The sequence below is a fragment of the Danaus plexippus genome, chromosome Z (assembly GCF_018135715.1).
Source record: "Danaus plexippus chromosome Z, MEX_DaPlex, whole genome shotgun sequence".
NCBI classification, from domain to species: Eukaryota; Metazoa; Arthropoda; class Insecta; order Lepidoptera; family Nymphalidae; genus Danaus; species Danaus plexippus.
The window spans coordinates 12,286,044-12,308,886 of NC_083559.1; the positions used below are offsets into that span (position 1 = coordinate 12,286,044).

The 22,843-nt window shown below is 28.1% G+C and overlaps 2 protein-coding genes across 6 annotated transcripts in view; one reads left to right on the forward strand and one right to left on the reverse strand.

Moving 5' to 3' along the window:
* Positions 1 to 25: 25 nt before the first annotated feature.
* Positions 26 to 22,843, reverse strand: part of LOC116777459 (protein orai-2-like) — a 24,906-nt gene continuing 2,088 nt past the window's right edge. Inside the window, exons 2-8 of one of the 5 annotated variants that reach the window (XM_032671009.2) lie at positions 14,649 to 14,720; positions 5,141 to 5,385; positions 3,800 to 3,980; positions 2,798 to 2,930; positions 1,784 to 2,050; positions 1,376 to 1,477; positions 26 to 1,094 (exon numbers count right to left, since the gene is read on the reverse strand). In XM_032671009.2, the coding sequence (XP_032526900.1) occupies positions 949 to 1,094; positions 1,376 to 1,477; positions 1,784 to 2,050; positions 2,798 to 2,930; positions 3,800 to 3,980; positions 5,141 to 5,385; positions 14,649 to 14,669 (1,095 nt within the window). In that variant the 5' untranslated portion in view covers positions 14,670 to 14,720 and the 3' untranslated portion in view covers positions 26 to 948. Of the gene's footprint in view, positions 1,095 to 1,375; positions 1,478 to 1,783; positions 2,051 to 2,797; positions 2,931 to 3,799; positions 3,981 to 5,140; positions 5,386 to 8,215; positions 8,359 to 13,216; positions 13,238 to 13,457; positions 13,620 to 14,648; positions 14,721 to 22,843 lie in introns of those variants that run through there. The other 4 variants (XM_032671008.2, XM_032671012.2, XM_032671011.2 and 1 more) reach the window with 4 other exon arrangements.
* The window catches only part of LOC116777458 (uncharacterized), a 14,739-nt gene continuing 6,924 nt past the window's right edge, over positions 15,029 to 22,843 (forward strand). Inside the window, exon 1 of the mRNA XM_032671005.2 lies at positions 15,029 to 15,204. The gene's annotated coding sequence lies outside the window, so the exon portion shown is untranslated. The remainder of the gene's footprint in view (positions 15,205 to 22,843) is intronic.

Consider the following 22,843-nt stretch of genomic DNA (forward strand, 5'->3'; position numbering starts at 1 on the left):
TATTTAATAAAGAAAACATCATAAATTTCACAATCAAATTATTTAATAGCTTCAATAATACTACAGTGTATTAAGTTAAAAATTGTGTTTCATATAAATATATTTAAAAACTAACAATTGGTCCATAATGTTTATAAAATTTCAGAATTAATCTACCTCACAATCAATATTTTTATGTAAGCACCATAGGCATCACATGTTTTTCATCTACTTTATACTAATCTTGATTACAGTCTTATGAATTTTAAGTTAAAGGTACAAAATTTTTATGAGTAATTGTATACTATATTATTATATATTATTTAATTTCACTCAAGGCACATTTTATATATTCTACTTTATTATAGTATGGTATATAATTTAACACATCAACAGTATTTTTTTTTTTATATCATATACTCGACCAAAAAAGTTTCACTTCAGAATAATTTACAATAGTTTGTCTCATACCATTGTTAATTGGCATATTTGTTTTGTTTTTGTGGAATAATTCAACTACTGCATCATCTTAGAAACCTCTTTTATGTAAATGTGTGGTGGGCTAATTAGTTAGCAATAGTACGTTAACAAAACAGCAAACCTTAATACTATAATTATTTTCTAAGTTTTAATAACAGTGCTGCACACATTTTCTTTAACATCGTTTTGGCAATTGTCAATACAAGTTTCAACTTTCAACTGTAGTCTTCACAGATAACACATACTTCACTCGTCACTAATGTCTAATACATATTAAATTATTAACATAGTGCTGACAATTATTATTTTTTATAATGTTTTGGCATTACAAGTTTAAACTGTAGCTTGCACAGATAACAAATACAACATCACTAATGTCTAATACATTTTAAGTTAAAACAGTGCTGGAGAATTCATTTTTTATATTGTTTTAGAATTACTAGTTTTAACTGTAGCCTTCACAGATAACAATTAAAAAGCCACTTGTGTCTAAAACATATTAACTTTTACTGTAGCAGTATCGAGGTCTCTCTTCATGTTTTCTAGTTGTTTGATGTCTTGGACGGAAGTCTCACACTTCTGTACAACTAGCGAGTGGTAGAAATGTATCGCGAACGCAACGAACACTATCAATACTGAAAAAAATTTGTTTAATTTAAATATCAGTCTTACTTTATAGTAATATTATTTATATAATACATATTTAAATATTAGTGTAACTTAAAGATTTTTATGTATTTTTACAAGTTACAACTTGGTTCTTTTCCTGATATTAGGTATTTTTTAATAACGAGCTTTTCGTTGTTCGGATACGTAATATGCTAAATAGTTATATAAGTTATCTAACAAATTACATTTAGATCTAAATTGACAAATTTTTTAGTTTATTACTTATATTGTTAGCATGCTGGAATACCTGGTATAACAATAACTGTGGCTGCGGTTGCGGCCGCGAAGGAATAGTCCCAGAACTTGACCCAACACAATATAGCTATCTCCACTAAGAATAAAAATAAGCCTGAAACAAAATTATAAAATTGTTATATTAAGCCTTATTAAATCCTTTAGATTTGGAAACTAGCATTTCATATTAATAACATTTCATGTAATTGTGTTTCTTTTAGTTAAAATAACAAACTAAGCATTTATAGAGATATAGTACAAAATAAAATTAATTCTATCGAAGTGTGTAATCACTCCTTTTTGTTTTTTTTTTTTCAAACGAAACTCTAAAAGCATTTAACAAATGCCTGCACAAAAAAGGATCCATGAGTTAACCTCAATAGTAACACTTAATACTAATTTAATATTGAGAATAACATACCTAAAACAGTACTAAAGGCCCAGGCGAGTTCTATGAAACCGCGCATTCTCTCGTGCGGGGAATCCCTCAATGCTCTAGCGGGATCCCCCGGTGTGTCCATCTTGCTGACCGCGTCTATATTCGGCAGGAGGTAGGTAGAGATCATGAGAGCGAAGATGTGAACAGCAACTAATACTGTTGTACACACAGCAAACATCACAAACAACCACTCGGGCACATTCGTCGGTTCGTTTATTTGAAGTTCCACCATCGCTACCATCGCGAAACCTTAAAAAATATTATCAATTTGTTAAGCTGCAGCATATTCTATATATATATATATATATATATATATATATATATATATATATATTTATTTATTTATTTATTTATTTATTTAATTGTTATTGTAGGTATATTTTTTTTATTAAGCACTATTCGATTGTTTAAATCAAATATCATCGATACCTTTATAATTATATGTGAGTAAATGAATACTAGCTAAAGTCTTATGTGTATGTATTTTTAATTGATATTTATAGAAAAAAAAACGTCTTGTATTCTTGTAACTTCATTATTTTAATCGGCTTAAGTATCAGTCAAAATTACCATATAGAAAACATTATTATAATATTATTTATAATGTAGGTATTCTATATTAATTTACGTCATCCATTCAAAAGTATTCTAAATATATAAATCTGTTATCATAAATGAATATTTTTTATGATAAATAACGTATTAACTATTAAATAACTGTATTCATAAGTATCATAATATCAGAATAACATTAATTCATATGAATTAAAATATAAAGTGTTACAAGAAAGTTGTACCTTTAATTATTATTTATTATATTAACTGTTGTTGAATATATTCAATAAATATTAAATAATTACGTGTTATTTATTTATATAGATTCTAAATTGTTTTATTCATCTAGTAATGATTTATTGTTTTTTTTTTTAAATCGGATATTAATCAATGTGAAGTATTTGTTTGTAAGATATATTTTATATGTAATATATAATCTACCTGAGAGCAATTCGGAAGTGGTGGCGGTAGCTTTGAGCTTGGCTCGGGACATGTGTAACCTGCGCCACGAGAGTCCATCCGACGAAGCCTTTTCCTCACTCCACGGCATAGCCAGAGCTACTTCACTGCCGCTCTGCCAACGAAATGGGGATATTGAATTTCTGTCGGTATCTATAGCGTCTTTCCTTTGCTTATATTAAAACGTTCTGCTTTCTAATTTAATATTATTTATTATTTGATTTTATGTGATGGATGGAAAAATAAACAAATATATTTTGCTTCTTAGAACTTAGAAACAAAGTACTTACTTGTTTCTTTAGAGACTAACATTACTCTCTAGTCATAATTAATATAAATATTTAAATAGCAAATTCCATACATTCAAAAAAATTTAAACCAAACGGTTCTTTAGCATTTTAATCGTTTTCGGTTAATTTTATAGTCTATTGTATGGAAATCTTTACTGAAAAGTTATATTTTAATTTATTTTCATTATAGTTAAAGGCAGAAATATAATGAAAACCAATTCGACATAAATCCATTGTTCAGTTCTTAAGAACTCCTCACTTTAAGGCCATAAAATGCAAAGTTATAACGATAACTACTTTGACGTAGTTAACAAAACGTTTGAAACAAAATATAAGATGATGATAAAAGATTTTTTTTTTAATATCTTAGAATCTTTTTAGTAACCCGTAAGTTATTAAAACATATGTGGAATTTATATTATTTCAAGAATTTCCGACTCCTGAATTATTATTTTATCGTGTTTTTATTATTGCAGCACAGATAGCAAAACCTTTTTTATTCAATCAGTCTATTTTATTTTTCTGTCACATGTCGAATAGCTGAATAATTTTAATGGGAATATCTTATGATTCCAGCAAAACGTAAATTGGACTTATAATTCTAAGTTTAAATAAGTGAATACGAAAGTCAGTGTTCTTTTTGGTGTATTGGATATTAATGTCTACATTGACAATAGATAATTTCTGTCCTTACCTTAATGGACTGGGTGCATTGACAAGGGCTCTGTAAATATCCAGGGCTTAAGAGCACTGTCGCTGGTTTGCTTGTAATCATTGTGGGGGTAACAGTGCCACTGCTACCCTTGGGGCAGTCGTACTCCAGGCTGTGGGGGGGAGTCACTGAAATAGTCGGACTATCTGACGGCAACTTGACCCTAACAAAAAATTTAAATTAAAATTTCAAACAAAATATAAAAAAAAATATAACGTTTGTAAACGTAATTGAAGATTTTTTATCTTCTTATCTAATGTTTTTCATATCGAATGAAGTTAAGCAGTTTACAAACCGAACAGATAACTATAACTCATTCAATAATATGTTGTAACGTCTTAAAATAAGGTAAGCGGAACTAGCCATTACGAAACGTCTGACATTAGGCGGTTTTAACAATTTGAAGGTATCTTGATAAAATCTTTATAGCCATTACCTCGGTTCTTTGAAAGGCATGGCCACTCGTAGCTAACTGAACGTAATAATACTCTAACGGCAAATAAATATTATTTAAAGGACAGTAGTGCAAACTGCTTCTCAGTTTTATCATTTGACAGCGCAAGGAGAAACATCATAACTTATTTACCTATTTTAATTATTATGTCAAAATGTTTACTCTATTCAAGTGAATAAGTCCTGATTTTAATCAACCTTTAGTCATGTTGCGCATTTCGAATTCATATAAAACAAATGTAAAACTATATAATGCGAATGATTCTAGGGACGGAGGTATAAAAGTTAGATTGGATAATGGCGTATTTGCTAGTTTGTCTGTCCAAGCAAAACTATCTATTATAGCCACAATAAATGTATTTGTGAGCAAATTTTCGACAATTTAAAACGTATATACGTAGTTGCAAAAAGTTTTAAAAACCTACAGAGTATAAACAAATATAATATTTTATTTATTACCTATATAAGCAAATTGATCGTCACGATTATTGAATATACATAAATGATTTCAAATGTAAAATATATTAATAAAGTTGTTTCTGTTTCTTAAGATTATTACACGTAAATATGTTTTCAATGCCAAAGGGATAATATAATGATAATAAGCTAACTAACTACGAGAAGTTATGAAGAATCTTCAAAATAATTATCTGTTTTAAAACAGTACATCTTGAAACGTATATCAAACATTTCCTCATGAATTTTTTTATGTGTTTGTGGCTGTTCATATACAACTTGATGTAAGCTTAGCTATTTAAAATATATCAAATGAACGAAATTCATAGACGCTTTGTCACATTTCACTCGTGAAATTGAGATAAATGCTGTGGGATGTTGTTTTTATTTTAATAAAAATTATCTGACACTCACTTGACTTGACAGCCGCTATCATAGCTGGGAGGTTTACCGAGGCACTGACTTGACTCGCATAAACCCAAACTCTTCGGTCGGAACTCTCTTAGCCTATAGGGTCTGGGTCGTTCGTATAATAGGTGGTCGGTAGTGTTATATCGTTGTAAAGTTTTTGGTCTAGACTTTCCAACCGGCGGAGTCTGCGTGCATTGGTCTATCCGAACAGCTTCCTCTACGCTAGTTACGAAGCTGGCTTCGGAGATCTAGAAGTAAAAAAGATACGATGAATCTATGCCGCTTGAAATTAGAATGGTTATTTAAGAACTAACTCGCCGTAGAGTTTCAAAAAAACCAATTGTTTAAGATATTTTCAATAAATAACTTCAAACAACATTCAAGAATTCTAAAGCAGACAGCAATAGATTATTGGTTCGGAAGAACGTCAATTGTATATCATTTATGTTGCACAACTGATAAAAACAAGAACAATGTTAGCTTTAATGGTCCAAATACAATCTATTTCTAATTACGGAACTCCTTTAGATTAGAGTATAAAAATAAAATATATCTATTAATTAACACAAAAATAGAGTAAAATTCGTATTTCATAATATTTTTTTAGATTTTTTCTTTCTATATACTCTATACGTATTCTGTAATTCGCTATCAGAATTTTCTATTTTATTAAAGTCTTCGCTGTCATGAAATATATGTTTTGCTTATATTTCGAATGACATCCTACAATACACAGAATTTTTTAAACACATTTAACACATTAGAAGGATCTTAGACAAATATATATCCTTTACAGTGAATCGCTTATAAATAAGGTATTACGTCATTTATACAGTATAGTGAATGGCAAAAAAATATTCTTTACGTTCGGTTGTATTCATGACATCATCAAACCAAATACATACGAAACTTTTGAATTGGATCATTTTTAATATGTGATTATAGTAATCGTTTGTTATAAAAAAAAATGTTCTGAAGCATAAATCTTCACACGATTCGAGTAACTTAGATTAAATCTAAAGGTTTTCATACAAGTTATCCTCAAGAATGCATGCAACTATTATATTTTATGGTTATTATTTTCTCAGCATTAGCTCTTACATAAGTATTCTCAGAAGTTCCAATACAAAGTTTATGATTAAAATAAACGTTTCAAAGTGTCCAAATAACAATGTCATCATTATATTATTTATCATATGTTCGCACATTTTTTATGGGGACAAAAAAAGACGTTAGCATTTAAAACTGTACTCCAGTTGACAGGTAGTAAAAGAAAGATAAAAAAAAAAATAACCCATTCTGCCAATGTCAATGTCAAATTGCTATCTATTACATGCATAGTAAGTAATCAGCGAAATGACTGTCTTCCACCTTACCTCTTTTCATGGTTCGCTTCACTCGGGTGACTCTAGAATGCGTCAATGTCGTTTAATCTATATAATCTTATGATGACAGGTCAGAAAATAGTTTTTTGGACAATAGAATATTTCAGTTTTAGCGCTTCAATTTATTGTTGAGCAGAAAACTTTTAAGTTATAATTTATTTCTCGACGAGTTAGATTCATACATTTACTACTTTGCTTTAAAAGTTTCAAATTCACATTCAAAATATTTTTTCACGTATGATTTTTCTGACAACATTTGTGTTTTCATCTCTTTAATTCACGTTTTGTTCTAAATTTGCATTCCGTATCTAAACATTATTCCGTTCCACCAGTTTAATCGCTCTTAATGTCAATCAAATCAGTACAAATATGTTAGCATCAATTGATTCTGTACATTCTTTTCCCTTATATAAAAACTAATCAAAAAAGAGAAAAAAAAAATATTCCGAACTCAAATGTATGTTGCTATTTACATTAAATTTTTCAAGCGTCTTGGAAATGTTATAATGAATAATAAATGAAAATGAAAATACCAGACGACATAGGATATCGTTGAAATTTAAATTACTGTTTTCATAAAACACCGTTGTCTAAATAAATAATGTGGATAATATCGAATTATCTCTCGATACGTTTTGCTTTAAGTGCTAAGACGATTTATGGATTGATAAAAAAAATGTATATATCTTTTCTTACAGCAATAAAAAAACATCCAAGTGTTCTATCATTTTGGAGCTTCACTAACATACGATATTACTTTCTATGTACATATATATTAAGACATGCCATTTATAAAACTTACCTTAACTAATGTGGCAGAGCGGTAACAAATTCATAAAAATTTTTAAGTGAAATGCTTTAAAGAAATAAGTTTTTAAAACGTGTACAATTTCTTTAATTATTCGTGATTAATTATGATTAGAAAATTAGGAAAATATATTTCTTAAATGGAAGAAATCGACATGCCAAAATATAATTTTAATGTCCGTACACATATTTTACGTCATCAACAAAAAAGAAAACATAAAAATTTTATAACCGATTTATGTATTTTAGTATTGTATGAAAACCGAAGTTTTCTCATACTATCAACATTTTGCAGCCTGTAAAGCTTGAATTCTTCCTCAACAATCCTATGTTTATTAATTTCAGGATCGAATGGACAAACTAATAGCTAGATGTTATTTAACATACATTCAAATTAAGTAATTTTTTATAGTAAAACTTAAAAATAATGAGGAATATTAATTCGCATTAAAATTCGCAAATGAATTTATAAATTATATAATTTTATCGTCGCACTTCGCAATGGATTCTAGTTTTGTGGTAAAACAATTTTTCATATTTTAAAACAAATTAATAGTTTCGCTTTCAGAATACTTTCATAATCCCAGAGAAACGTGAGTTTATTTACTTACGAGATTCCCCGGAAATAGTTTTATTTCTACATAAAAGCATATAAATTTAATCGTACCCTTCTTTATACTAGCCGTGCGGGGATATTTAAATGTTCGAATAAAAACGCACATGCAGTACTATAATATTGGTATTTTTAAATTATAATCTAGTTTAAGAAAAAAAAACAATTTTTCGGAACTTAGTTTTTGTATATATATATATGATGAACAAAGAAAAACAACATACACCAAGAAATTTCACACAAAATTTAATGTAAGAAACAAAATTTGCAAACCTTAGCGGCCATACTCGAAGAGATTTCCCAAAAATATATATATATTTATTAATCACCAATCAATTATTATAAATTAATAATTTAGATTAAATAAGTTCGCGTACTTGGTTGGTTCGTAACATTGTATGGCAAGACGAGTTCCTACCACCAAAGGAAGAAGGTCACTGAAGCAGCGACATGGCGCGCTATGTTTTTACAACAGATAAATAATTCCGTATGATGTACGTGTAATGACTGTCGAAGATCGCCCCGCGTAATAAATGGTTAACAGGTCAACTAAAACACAGGTTGGAATTGATTATACGATAAAAATATATTACGAGGAAAAAAAACTCACTCATTTTCTACAGTTCATTTTTGCATTGTGTAATTATACATACTGTATTATTTATTAATGATATTTACAAGTTGATTTGCAATAACTAGAGCTGGATTCGGATGTCTTAGGATAGGTAGAAATGCCGATTTTTTTCCCATCAAATTTTTCGGTAAATGATAAATCTAATAAAAAGTACTGGCATGTTAATAAGTTTAATTGATTTAATTTAACGTCTTGGTTCCTGACAAACCATTTTTCTCATTGAAGTCAGCATTTTATTGCCTATTGTAGCTGTTTTATGATCGTAAATACATATATTTTTTTCCAAAATAATAGCTTTATTCTTATACCACAAAACCACTATTTGTATCAAGATTATAAAATGCAATATTTACCGCAATTCCTATTGAGATCTTGTCAAAACCATCTATAATAAAATTCTATATAATTGGCTACGTTATATATATTAAAACCATTAAAAATCATAACATTATCTATACGTATAATTTTTAGAAATACTATAATAAATAAATAATGAAAAAAGTAGTCATAAATAAATAACAAAGTGCATCTTTCAGACTAAATTAGCACTGTTTTGTAAAAATCCAATTTATAGTTCCCAAATAGTGAATATAATACCATTAAAAATTATACAATTTAGGCCTCTTGTGCGGAATAAACAAATGTAGGAATCCATTATAATTTGGCACTTAGTTTTCAAGACATGCTAAATGTTGACATCAATATAACAGTATTAAAATAGTAGTTAATCTTAAAATTCATCTATTGTGTAATGTTACTAAATCTTTTGATATTTTTAACTAGACTTTTCTATCGATAACTTGCACAAAAAAAAAAATATTTCCGTAATGACGGAAATAGTTACTGAGCGTTTTTTGAATATCACAAATAAACTTGTATTTTATTTGAAAATCACATATAAAAAACGTAACTTGTTACATTTGTATTGTACAGTATTGTTTCTGTACAAGGGCACAACTAATAACTTAGGTTATCTTTAATCATTTAAACCATGTTGATCACGATGGTGACGTTTGTGGTAACTTAACCCAACCTTGGTTGTGATGTTCATAGATTTATAATTATAAAGAAACAATAATTATTGGGTAGAGTTTGTCTTGTTCAAGTTCTTGTGCATTGCGCTACGTTTAATACAGTTATTATATATGTACGTTACGTATTCTCTTGATCTACGTAAAATGGATAGTGTTTTTTTACTGTAAAAATTTATGGTGATTGATACATTTTCCACACAGTTTTTTTTTTTTGCCAGATGTATTTCAAGTGAAGGTACATGAAAAAGAAAGAAGAAAGTTATCGCTAGCATTATTTTTTTTCGTAAGCAATACGCATATCTACTCGCTTACCAGTACTGGGTTATGTTCAATTGGCATATTGGCAGGCATTCCAAACAGAACGATTCGGTTGTCTTCCTCGCTCAGTCTAGAGAAACTAGAATATCTGAAGAAAGATCCAGAGTCATCCTGTCTTACCCCGGACTGACAGTTAGGACCCTCCTAATGGGGTACTGGGTGTCAAATTTTCTACCGAGTAAGATGAGTCAAATGTCCGGATTTGTACCCAACCCATTAAAGGGAGAGAAATCATATGTGGTTCATTGAGATTTATCGAACTTACTTCCATGGTTTCTAAGGGCTACGCAACAGGTGACACAGCGTATCTACGCTACCCCAATCATTGGGAAAGTACAGACCTTTTTTAATGAGACCCAGGCACTTCATATCCTACATTGATCAGATATATATATATCAGTATAGCTTCACTAACATGAAGCCGCGTGTCACTCGAAGCCAGATAAGTGAAATTTTAATTTTAATATTGAAAAGACGACTTTTAAAGCCAAATCTTTGATTTTGGACTTTAATTTTGTTTTGAAACTAAAATAGAAAGTATTAAATGAGAGAAATTTCTATCGACTATCATGGTTTATCCACAACCTTCATTTTATTTTATATCCATAAATAATGATTTAAGGTCAAAAGTTTTGTTTCAACATTTTAATGATACTCCATGAAGAGAATATTATCTCTACAATGTTATTGAATTAGTGCCTGAAGAAATTGGGTAGCAGTTTTTAGAGATGGCGTGAAATGTCAAAATTTTACAAGTGATTTTACCAAATTTTTATTACAGAGTTAAATTAAAGGTGGGAGCTAAATCCACAAAATATTACATCATACGTGTTAATATTATATCACAATCACTAAAACTATGAAATCAAGTTAATCTTTTCCCCTTATTGTTTTAATAGTTTTACTTTTGAAATTGGATTTTACGAACAAAGTGAATTGGTACCACCGATAAGGAAAATTTTTGGGTTTTTTTTCAATGTAAATTAGTTTGTAATTCAATTTCATGTATTTATATTCTGTCATTGTATTAGTTAAATGTATCAGCTAAGTAATGCAACCTCGAACTTGCGTTGCGGGGAGAGTTGTATTCTTTAACTAGAAAGGGTTTTCGAATAGTATTATAGTTATTGTAAAAGATCAAAATTTCATCCACAAATCTTGAAAAAAGGTGTATATAAATAAAAATATTAAGGTAAAATCTAGAAAGTGTCGCTAATAAACTCCAATGTAATAATGGACAACCTTAATAGCCTCCTCCTCACTCCACTGTTATTCGCGTGACCGTTCAGGCCGTAATAGACAAAGATTGCATTATGTCATATTGTACTGAAATAATAAAAAATATTAAAAAAAGTCTGTGCCTATTTCTCCATTAAATATCTCTTAACTGTTACTTTCATGCAATATAACATCATGTGAATGTGAAGTTATAAATATTATCACTAAATAAAGTAACTAAGTAAATAAAAAATATAAGACAAAGCAAGAAAACTAATTGCGAGTTTTGCTGCGATTGCACACATTTGCTCAGTTTATGCATGTGATGTTCAGTAAATTTTGTTTGCGTTTTAAATGTTTATTTGGCAATCATCACTACTGTAAAAGGCGGTTATACAAAAAAAAATACAATAAAAAAAATTGTTTTCGACTACGTTCATTCAGAGTCAATTTATTTCACAGGTTTCTTAATTTGAATGGATTGAATGAATTCCTCATCTCAAATGGTTTCTACAATTTTGAAGGTATTTTTAAAATTTCAGATTCAGATCAGAACTCTAAACCTCTGCTTCCTCTTACTTGAATGATAACCATTCTTAAGATTTCAAACAATCTTTAAAACCTTCGTATTTAATTTTAATGTTTTAGAAAAAGTCAGAGACGATTATTATAAAGGCAGAGACGATTATTATAAAGGCCTAGACATAACTGATGAAGAATAAAATGAAGTAGATAATTTTTTTGAATATTATAATGAAATAACTTTTTAAATCATAAAATTGTTCATGTAGCATCGAATTTCATGACTATCTTGAACAGTCACGTTAGTCAATAACCAGCGAAAAAAAAGAAAGAGTAGGTTATATTATTGAAACGTACAAAACATTTTTTATTAAAATTACCGTCATACATATGTACGTACAAGTATAATTACATAATACGTATTCAAAAATCACTTGTACATATATTTTGTTTTAGATAGTCCATGAAATGATGAACGGCAAGGATTTGAGGGTAGTTTTAGATTTTGAGTCTTTAAGTGCTTTTTTTATTCACGCTATAAGAATGATTATAACAATTTTTACAACAATCGAAGACGATATAGGTTAATATAGTTTAATCATGATTAATATACGTTCAATTACAGTACTGAAAAGTACTTACAGTTAGTGAAAATGTTAAACTTACCTCTACAAGATCGATTTCTGAACGTAAAGGTTTCCTCACAGTAATTGTTTAACTGGTTGTACCGAAGTCGATCTAGCTTCAATCAAATATATCCACTAAATTTATCTTATTGAAATATACGAGAAAAAATACGCGATATGCAACTTCACAGCAAGAATGACCGCAGTCGACTAATGTTCTTGCAACTCATTAATATGGGATAATATACTTTAGTTGACCTACGAACAGGGTTGGGTCGAGGAAAATTAATTTTATTTAAAAAAATTTAAACTAAGTTGGGTATAATTTATCAAATCTTTCTTTATTTTTATACAAAAATATATTAATCGATATTATAAAAAATATGCAAATGGAAAGAACTTTTTTAAATAGCGCGAAAAATTGATTTTTATAGTTAATATATTTTTTTTATTATTAAAATGAAATACGTATATATATGTACATGCTTACGCACTTCTTTTAATATTGAAAACATCCATTTATTTTAATTTTAAGTTCGTGTCAGTCACGATAACATTACGGCTACCGTGCAAATCCTCATTTAAAGATAAGGAAATGACCATAAAATTTCATTCTTGATATAAAAAAAAGTAAAAGTCAAATTTAATAATGTTAATAAAAAAATATATATATATATATACATATTGATTATTATAGAACACAGATAACAAAAAACATAGGTATATGAAACGTCATCAGTGCCGACCCTAAAAAGTTTGATGAGCAAATAAAGTAAGTTAATTTGAACAATGCAGATAGCGAAACGGTTTTAAACTTGTCTGAATGACCTGGATGTTCTAAATTGATACCGCAAAGCCGTAAGGTTCTTCCGTAATAACGGGAGTCAAGTAGCCAATAGAAACTCTTAGGTCAACCACTTACATACATGACCAGTTTTCTTCCGTTACTGCAAACATTTGCTTTGTTTTCTTTTTTTTTTAAACAAAACTATGCACAATTTACAGTGAAACTGATTTTTATTTCGCCATAAAAGAATTTATATCTGTAACGTATTTACTTAAAAATAAGTGTAAACAGCGTTTACATTTTATTTAACAACACATAAACATGACACTCGTATTTGCTTAACATATGATAAAATTTTATGTTCGTAACTACTAACCTTATCTATAAATTGTTGTGTACCTACACTCCTCTTGTACATAGACATCGCTCAAAACATCATAAAACCGTATATTTTTAAGAACAATTTGTATTCCATGTAAAATAATTGGCTGTCCTCTACGATTAAATAAAATAAGCCGGAGATATTATATCACTACAAAGTTCGAGACGCTACGTACTTTGGAGATTTTCCAAACAAGATGTCAGAGATATATTTATGCTATAAATAACGTTGTTTTATATTATTTTTGACTGAAAGATTTGGTTTATAACGATAAATATTAGTACAGTGATTGGCATTTGACAAAAATCCAAACAGTTTTACTTGAATATTGAGAAAAAAATCAACTGAAGAAAAAACTTTTCAAGGTTAAAACTCTTTATTGTGTAACTAACAATCAAGATTCTTCCCTTGATGGCTCCCTTGGGCAGCCGAATCTAATTTATCTGTGTCGAGTGTATATTATGCCTGAAATACATTTATTTATGCCAAACCAGTTTATTATTATTTTTCCCTTGATGTCTCAATTAACACACTGTTTAGACAAATGAAGGCTTTTATATTATAGGTACTTGGATTAGCTGAATATAATCATTGTATCACGCCGCTGTGAATATATATATTTATTTCTCTCAAACTATTCATTGCTTCAATATTTGATAATGTCGAATTAACGGAATATTAACGGAAGTTCCCTCTATATTTTACTACCGGTTTTTTGTTACAAAAATCTGATTCTGTTTTATGTATGGACAAAAACATTTTTATGATATTTTTTTTAGTTTTGTAATTACATGTATATTTTATAATAAAAATGTTATAGGCTCATAAATAATAGCCTTTTTACGTAGGGTTTCATTTTTTTGTCGCTTAAAATACTACTTAAAAAAATTAAATCTAAAGTTTCAGCTCAAAAAACAATAAAAGTAATATTAAATAAATACTGGAGCTAAAGAAAAAATAATAATGAGAAAGGCAACTTTTCGGACTTTAGTTAGATATTTAGTCACCTATAATTAAAAAGTAATCTAACTAATTTCAAAAGTCTTTGATAAGCGTAAAATGTTTACTAAAGTATCCATATAATTTTTTGCTTTGTTATCTCATACAACATTTGTTAATGCATTTGTACGCAAAAACATAGTTTTTACTTTATTACGACACATTTAAAACAATTTGATATCTTACATTATCCGGTACTTCCAACATTTCTGCAGATAACTTTCAAAACTAGGAGCATCACCACGATCTGGGTTCCTCCTGTAAAAGAAAAAGTTTCGTTAATAATGCATTCATCATGGCTTAATTTTACATTTTCGACTTAAACAAAAATAAACAATATAACGGGATAAATAATAATATATTGATATTTGTTTCTAGTGAGAATTAAAATATAATTTTTAATATTATCATAAATTTCTTATTTTCAATGAATATATTTCTATATTGTCAATTTGGTTATAAGATAAGTACCAACAATTTTTAGTTTTGTATTCATTTCTAGATTGAGACTCATGGATTAACAGATTAAAAATTTTTAATGCCACTACACCCCTGTCAAAACTCAAAGTCAAACATTCACGCATGTTTATACTTTATTTACGGTTTGTGTTTTTCAGAACTGCTAAAAACAAAATTGCGATATGATTATTTTTGATAAATTATAATAACTTACTTGGAAAAACCATAACGTTCGAAATGTGCGTTGGGATATAATAAACAAAATTTCATTCCAAAAAAATTCGTAAGTATTGTTTTGCAATTATTTAAATACATATATGATAAAAAAATTAATTTCTCGTCTTCAAAATGAATAACAACCCTTCATAATGCTTATTGAAACTAAAAATATTGTAGAAAATTTGAATGCTGTTGTGGTTGTTTTAAGCAAAAACTTTTAAATGTATAATAAGTTTTATGAGTAATTTATTTGGAGAACCTATTTTAGGGAACACCAAGTTACAGCTAAGTCACAGAATCCTAAGCATAGACTAATATGTTTAAAAAATATTGTCTACCTCAAAAAGTGTATATATATATTTATAATTAATATTAGTTGCTCGCAATACTATCCTTTCTTTAAAATTCACATTTGTTTCATAAAAATCCAATTTAGTATTTTCCATAAATGTTCAACAAACATTTATACATCATAGGGTTATTTGTACCAACATTATTGTGTTGTAAGCTGTACAGTTTGTACAGTTTCCATAACCCAAGTTTGGACGGCTCATAGTTTTGTGGTGACAAATCTTTTGAATTCCATTTGCGCTGAACCATTTTACCATCCATATGATTAATTGGAAGTCTAATCCAAATGAGTAGAACTACATTGTTCGAGCTCAAAAGCAATTGATATAAAGGTATTATTTTATGAAACTGATTTAATTTTTTATTGAAAGTATTAATTATTATTATTATTTAAATAAATATTTTTTTTTATGTTAATTAATACAAACAGTTCTTAAAACACATGAATAAAAATAGGTATTACTAAAAAAAAAAAAAATCAGCATCTATTTCATTGAATTAAGTGCAAAGTGTGTCATGAAGGATGGAAAGTCGCGTTGCACTACTTTCTATTGAAAATTGAACTAGTAGCCTATATGACGCAATTAGAACGAATCTGCCATAAATGACGTCATCTGGGCCCACAGATAATTTAAAATATTTTCAATACTGTATACATTTATAATAAGTCTTACATGAATTATGGGTTATTGAACACTGAACAGGAATAAACTTCCTTATCTTATCTCTGCATTTTCCATGGATATGATATAACCAGAAAAATAATAATTTAGAGGTTTTATTGTAATCGAGTAATACAAATATAAACATAGAAACATTAACATTCAATATATAGGAATACTTGCAATACAAATGGCATGGATATTTCAAATCACATTGGATTTAATTACATATAATGACAAGTTGGTATTTGAATTTATTTATTCTTACCAAACAACATGTTTTACTGGCAAAAGACACTATATATTTCTTTTAAACAGCTAATTAAAATTAATTATAATAAAGTAGCATTCAAGAATTGATGTTAATTGTGAAAACCATAAAATCAAGGAAGCATTTGTAGAAAATACGGTATTCATAGACACGTACTAATTACCAGTAAAGATCTATCTATTTTAAGAGTGCTGTTTATGTGTCACTGTAATTTTTTACAAGCTTGTGTGAACGATTCACAATACTGTTTGAATACATTGTAATATTCATAAAGGAATCAGCGCCGCCTTCCTTACACTAGATGATGTTTTTAAAATAAGCTTACGACATACGAAGGCTTAAGACGTTGTTTAGAATTGTTTACTCTTTACAATTCGACATAAATTCTTAACGATCTCTCGCCACGTTCAAAGTCGACAAATAATAAGATTGAGTTATAAGTGATAAACAGTTATATTACATATTGATGCAGTTAAGGTAACATAAACGCTATTATAACTGTTAAATTTTGTGTTACGTTTAAAAATATTCGATATAAATTATTGTTGTTTTATTAACTTTGTTTTTAAAGTATAAAGAAACAGTGAACTTATTAATTTGAAGGCATTTTAGTTAAGCACACTTTTTGCGAAAGTTAAATAAAATATTTAAGTCAAGAGGATGTAAAAAATAAGTTTAAAAAAAATTAAGATTGATTTTTAACAACATACGAAGTACAAATTAAAATTATATAAAATATGTTTTTTATAAGGAGAAGAGGCCTTTGCTCAGCAGTGGGCTTCGATAGGCTGATGATGATGATGAAAATATGTTTCTTTCGATTTTGAAGATTATTATTATTTATTTATTATTATTAATGATAATAGGACAAGTCATGGAAACCAACGAATTATTTCTTTAATTGATAAAAAAATCTTTCGGGGAATCCCCATATTTGACAGCATAAAAAAAACCTCTCAAGAATATAACATCATAACATATTTCAATTGAGATACTTATAACGATGACTAGGAAATTAATAGCACAAAAAAATCTCAAATGTTCTGGTAAAACAAATATTATAAAAAATGTTTATCTTTCTGACTATATTTTTATCACTAGTTGAATCTTAATATTTACTAGAGGGCGCTGGGTTGGATTCAGCTGATGTTTATTTGACGAAAGCAGGAGTATTACTTGGATTTATATTTATTTTAGCTTTATAGAAATTAATAACGTGGTTACAGACATAATTATTCTAGTCGTGTTTCGTTCCCGTCTTCGGTGGTCGGTCCTATTGAAGATCATATGACAAAAAATGGAGAATACTATAAACTTCGTCTACAAAAGAACGATTCTTATATAGGGGAACAAAAAAATTCTTTCAGCCGGTATTAGAGCAAAGTCTCATTATATGACTTAAAAAAAAGTTATGTTCTAGCTACTGTTGTAATGAGACGTACTTAAAAATACAAATAAAATTATGTAGTATAAGTATGGTTATCCCCAGTACATCATACCATAGCATTTGCAGCACCTCTTTTAAAATATACATCCAGCTTCGCCTTTTCTGGAATTATATTCCTGTTATTTTTTTTTTTCTATCCAATTAAAGCGGTCAGACTCATGTACGGAATTCTTATAATAGATGTTACCGTTGTGAATGCTTGATAGTTATTATTGCTGATTTTTAAAACAGGTTCCATTGATCAAATTGTATCCGGTTAAGTCTGAGCGAAAAAAAACTACGATACAATGCTATTTTTTTAACTTTACTTATCAATAAATTCAATGGGATGAATTTATCGATCGATATCTTGTTTTGAAGCCTTGTGTAGTCTAGGCTTGATCTAAGTGGCTACATCCTTATAATATAATGAAAAAATTCCTCTCTCAAAATAAAAAATGTTGCCAAATAAAGCGCACGTGATAAAATTTTTTTTAATCAAACCAATTGTTATCGTCACGGCTGTAATATGATTTGATTTCTTTTCCCTTATCGCCATAAAACGTACATACGCCAAGTTAATTCTTGTAAATATTGAATACTTCTAGTATCTTCGTTCTAAATAAAAATAAATGGTTTTGTTTAAAACGCTAAACTTTAAGGATGAAACTGATTCCCGATATATGATATATCACGTGTTTGTTAATTATTTTCATATAAACAACACCTATAATAAAGTACGCTTTTCCCAAACTTATAATTTGTACTGTCTATAGTGGGTGTAACAAAAATTATAATGGTCTAAGTAGTTACAAAAAAAAATATACACGTTATTATGAAATCATATTACAAAGGCAAATGCTTTGATAACCTGACATTCATTGCAAATCATTCTTTGTTGTACTTAAGAATGTGACGCGTCATTTCGTTAATTGAAAACTAAGTACATACATGAATATTTTAATAAATTCGATGAATCATCGATTAAAAGATATAATAGAATTGACTGAAAACTAAGAAGTCTTTGTAATCGGCGATAACAAATGTCAAACGTTCTGGAATAGTGATTCCAGCAAAATTATCGCATCCTACTGAAAAAAAAAGGAATTAGTGACAACAATATTAAACCGTATTTTTATATAAAGATGGAGATATACCTAATTTAAATTTACTGAAGAGATTTACTTCACCCTCTTAGACATTAACAATAAGTGAATAGTGAAGTTTTCCTGCGATTATACTATAATAATGGATAACAGGAAACGCTCCGTATTTAGTGTGCCCAATCAAACTTATCGTAAACATACGGTTTGACAGCGAACGACGATGCTATGCATTAACATAATATGCAAAAGTAATAAGTCTATACGGCAGAATTGAACCATTCTTTATTGATGTCGGTAAAAAAGAAACGGAAATTTGGATTTCTTTTTTGTTTTCATTCGTTAGTTTTTATATACACAAAGAAACAAGAGAAGCCATCCTCTTAATGGATCTGAGTCATACTTAAATTATAGACGTATATTTGATAGCTCTAACATTAATACTTATTTGTAGTCTTAAACAATATGATGCTATGTCGTTCTAAAATATATTTTACTAGTCATTCTATTTATTTATTATGAGAAATCGTATACATATTTAAAAATTTTAAAGTGTCACAAAACTTTAAAAAAATATATAATTACGGATGCTGTAAAGCAACCGAAATGTCAAATAAAAACGTTTTGTATGTTTAGAAACAGTGCCTTTATTATACTCGCCAAAATCTAAGATATTAAAAATATGTTTTAAAATTTTAAGAACCCTACCATGTTATCTAAGCTACGGCAAAAAAAATACACAGAATACAAAAATAGATGTATTTTCAAGACTTTATACTTAGTTAGTTAAAATCCTTGAATGTAGTTTTTTTTTACTGCCGCTGTAACGTACAGGTGAATCATATTTGAAACTGTTTGTTTTGTGATATCATTTAATGTTATTTAAACAACAGATGTTATGTTAATTATATTTTATTCTCGTGAAATATTCTTGCCAAATGTTTCTGACATATTGTTAATTTTATGTCGTCCATTTATGTCTTATATTTTTTTTGTCTTTTTCTGTACATAGTTATATATGTTTACAGATATGACGTATACTATCTTTCCATATTACTCTAAATCCTTTATTTTGATTTCTCTTTACTTACAGGACAATAAAGGGCTTCAAATATTCTCAGTTTTTTTTACATGTAATTCTTTTATAACTTTTCGTTATAACATCATTGTAATTCAATACATAAATTAAAACTACCCTCATTTATTAGTTCAGTTCAATTTTTACTATAGGTTCTGATTAGACCTGGTTGATAAATAGTTGTGATTTAATATACATATCTATATATTAATCAAACAATCCGCCCTAATTTCTTAAAATCGTGGAAATTTAGGAGCAGTTACGGTATGGTCAGTCAATATAGATTCTGATCTATATTATTGGGTCGACTATATGGCTTGTCAAAGATAAATCCAGTAATTGAAATTATTACGTTTATTACAGACGACAATTATGATAATGAATTTAATTTGGCTGTTATTTTTCTTATAAACTTCTATTAAGGAATAAAACACAAATGTATACGAATTAGATTCCTTACACGTTTTTAGTCCAATTAAATATTTAAAATTCTTTGTTATGTTATTCACTTCACATATACAAATAGTTATAATATATTAACACTTTTACTGAGTTTACAAATTAATGTATTTGATATTAAGTTTAATACGTAAATAAAATAAATATGTTAAGTTTATTCTCTCGAGTGTGTATTTTTTTGTCCACTGTCTGTTATGGAAGAAAAATAATGCTACTCTTTTGCCCGTATTTATTAATAATGGCGTCTTTTAAACTCTTTTGCTATTGTTGTAATAAAAAGTTCACTAGAAAGGTTAATTTGATGTTTCTTAAAAATAACTTAAGGATGCTTCTTAATACCCGGGACATAAGTTCGTTTATGAAGATATTTAATAAAATTATTGTATATTAATTTTTAGTCTGTTTATTGAGTCATTGGTACCGTGTAGATTTTTTTTTAATTTTTGAATCTAGCAATAGCCAACATACGAAATGAAAAATGTAATGGGTCTAAAGCACATAAATTAAAAAAAAAAAGTTAGTAATTCTTCCATCGCATATTAACTGTAGCTCTACATTAAAAGTTGCATAGCAATTATAACTATCCCACACCTCTATAAACACGCCAGCATTGTTTGAGGCAAAAAAACACTATATTTCTTTAAACATAATTGTTTCTATTCATTAAATTATTTTTAAATCTTTTTTATTATGTCACCGTTAGACACAACTGGTTGTTTAGAATTAATTTATGCTATTTTATTTTAATTTAACTATGTTTTATGTAAAAAACACTGTTTGTCTTGTCTGTTTTTTTTTTTATTAAATATATAATTGAAAGAAAATTGTAATTATCAACGCACTTCACCCGACACCGCATGACAAATCAGTTTGGTACATCAAAAAATTACTAAAAAATTGACAGCCGTGACAATATTTTAACAAAATTCTTTCATAATTTGTTTTTTTTTTGGTTTTCATAACAATAACAGTTCAAAACTGTTAAGGTTTTAATTAAATCTTTTGTTATGAAAATCTTTTTAATTCCGCCATTTTGACAATTCTAGAATATTCCACTATTTTTTGTCGGTGATATTATTCTTTTAAGTTAAATATAGATATGAGATATTTTTTATGTGTTCTAACTATTAAGGTTACTTCTTTATAAGATTTCGTTATTCATTTATTTTTATTTATTTTTTACAATTACGATCCTATTCAGTGCATTGTTGATATTACTTTTATATTTATTATAATCTATGTGATTACCGTTGTCGTTATCCTCTAACTTATTTTTAAAGAAATATCGCTTTAACAACGTTCTAATTTTTTTTAAAGTAATTAAATTAATAATTAACTTAAAGAAATATCCTTAAGCTTAATAACAGATCGCGTGGTAAAATATATTTTCTATTATTAAGTAGTCTACTGTAAAGTGTACCATACCTCAAGTTTGCACCGTCATACTACGTACGGAGCTTTACAAGTTTTGATTAACAAATCTCGGATTATAGTAGTCATATGGTTGAATCAGAAACTCAAAACGCTTTGTATGTAGAGTCACGTAACAAACTTGTGACTTGTGCTAAGCACCCTGAAGACAACTGCGTAGGCAAGGAAGTAATATAAAAAGACAACAATTTACGCATAGCAATTTAATTTTAACTAGATTTATAAATAATGAGATGCAAAATACGGAATATCATTCAATTGCAACATTTGACCTTCCAGTGAACACGAGGTCGAAAAGACCGCGAATACTCATACTTGAAATATGTTCAGATTCAGTTTTAGTTTAAAAGATAGAGTAAACTGTCTTAAACATAGAAAAAACAATTTAAATTTAGAACAAATTATATATAAATTAAGAATATAAAAATAGCAATGCGATTATTCGATACTTATACAGCCGCAAGAACATGATGTCGCTTAGCTTTTTAAATTTATTGTAACCAGTGACATTGATGGTAATTCTTATTCTCTAAAATATAACAACGAATGCATTGTTAAACATTTAAACAAACAATTTAGAATTTATAATTTAGTGAGATAATAATTAAAAACCATCCATTATTAGACGAAACGACCTCGCAATAATTTATATTTGCAAATAAAGCACTTAAAACTGCAACTGAATAACAGTGATTTATAGCGATGAATAGAGGGAAAAAATTGTAATAAAAAAATATAAAAATGATGACGTATATATATCATACCTATCCAGCCTTCAGCATCAGCCTTGCTATTGTCAGCTAATCATATAAAATTCTGTTTGTAGTTTGTACATTGCCTCTCACACATCACAGACAAATATGTTAATCATATTCTCAGCTATCGTCATAACCTTGTGTCTCTATTATAATTTTAATTGATA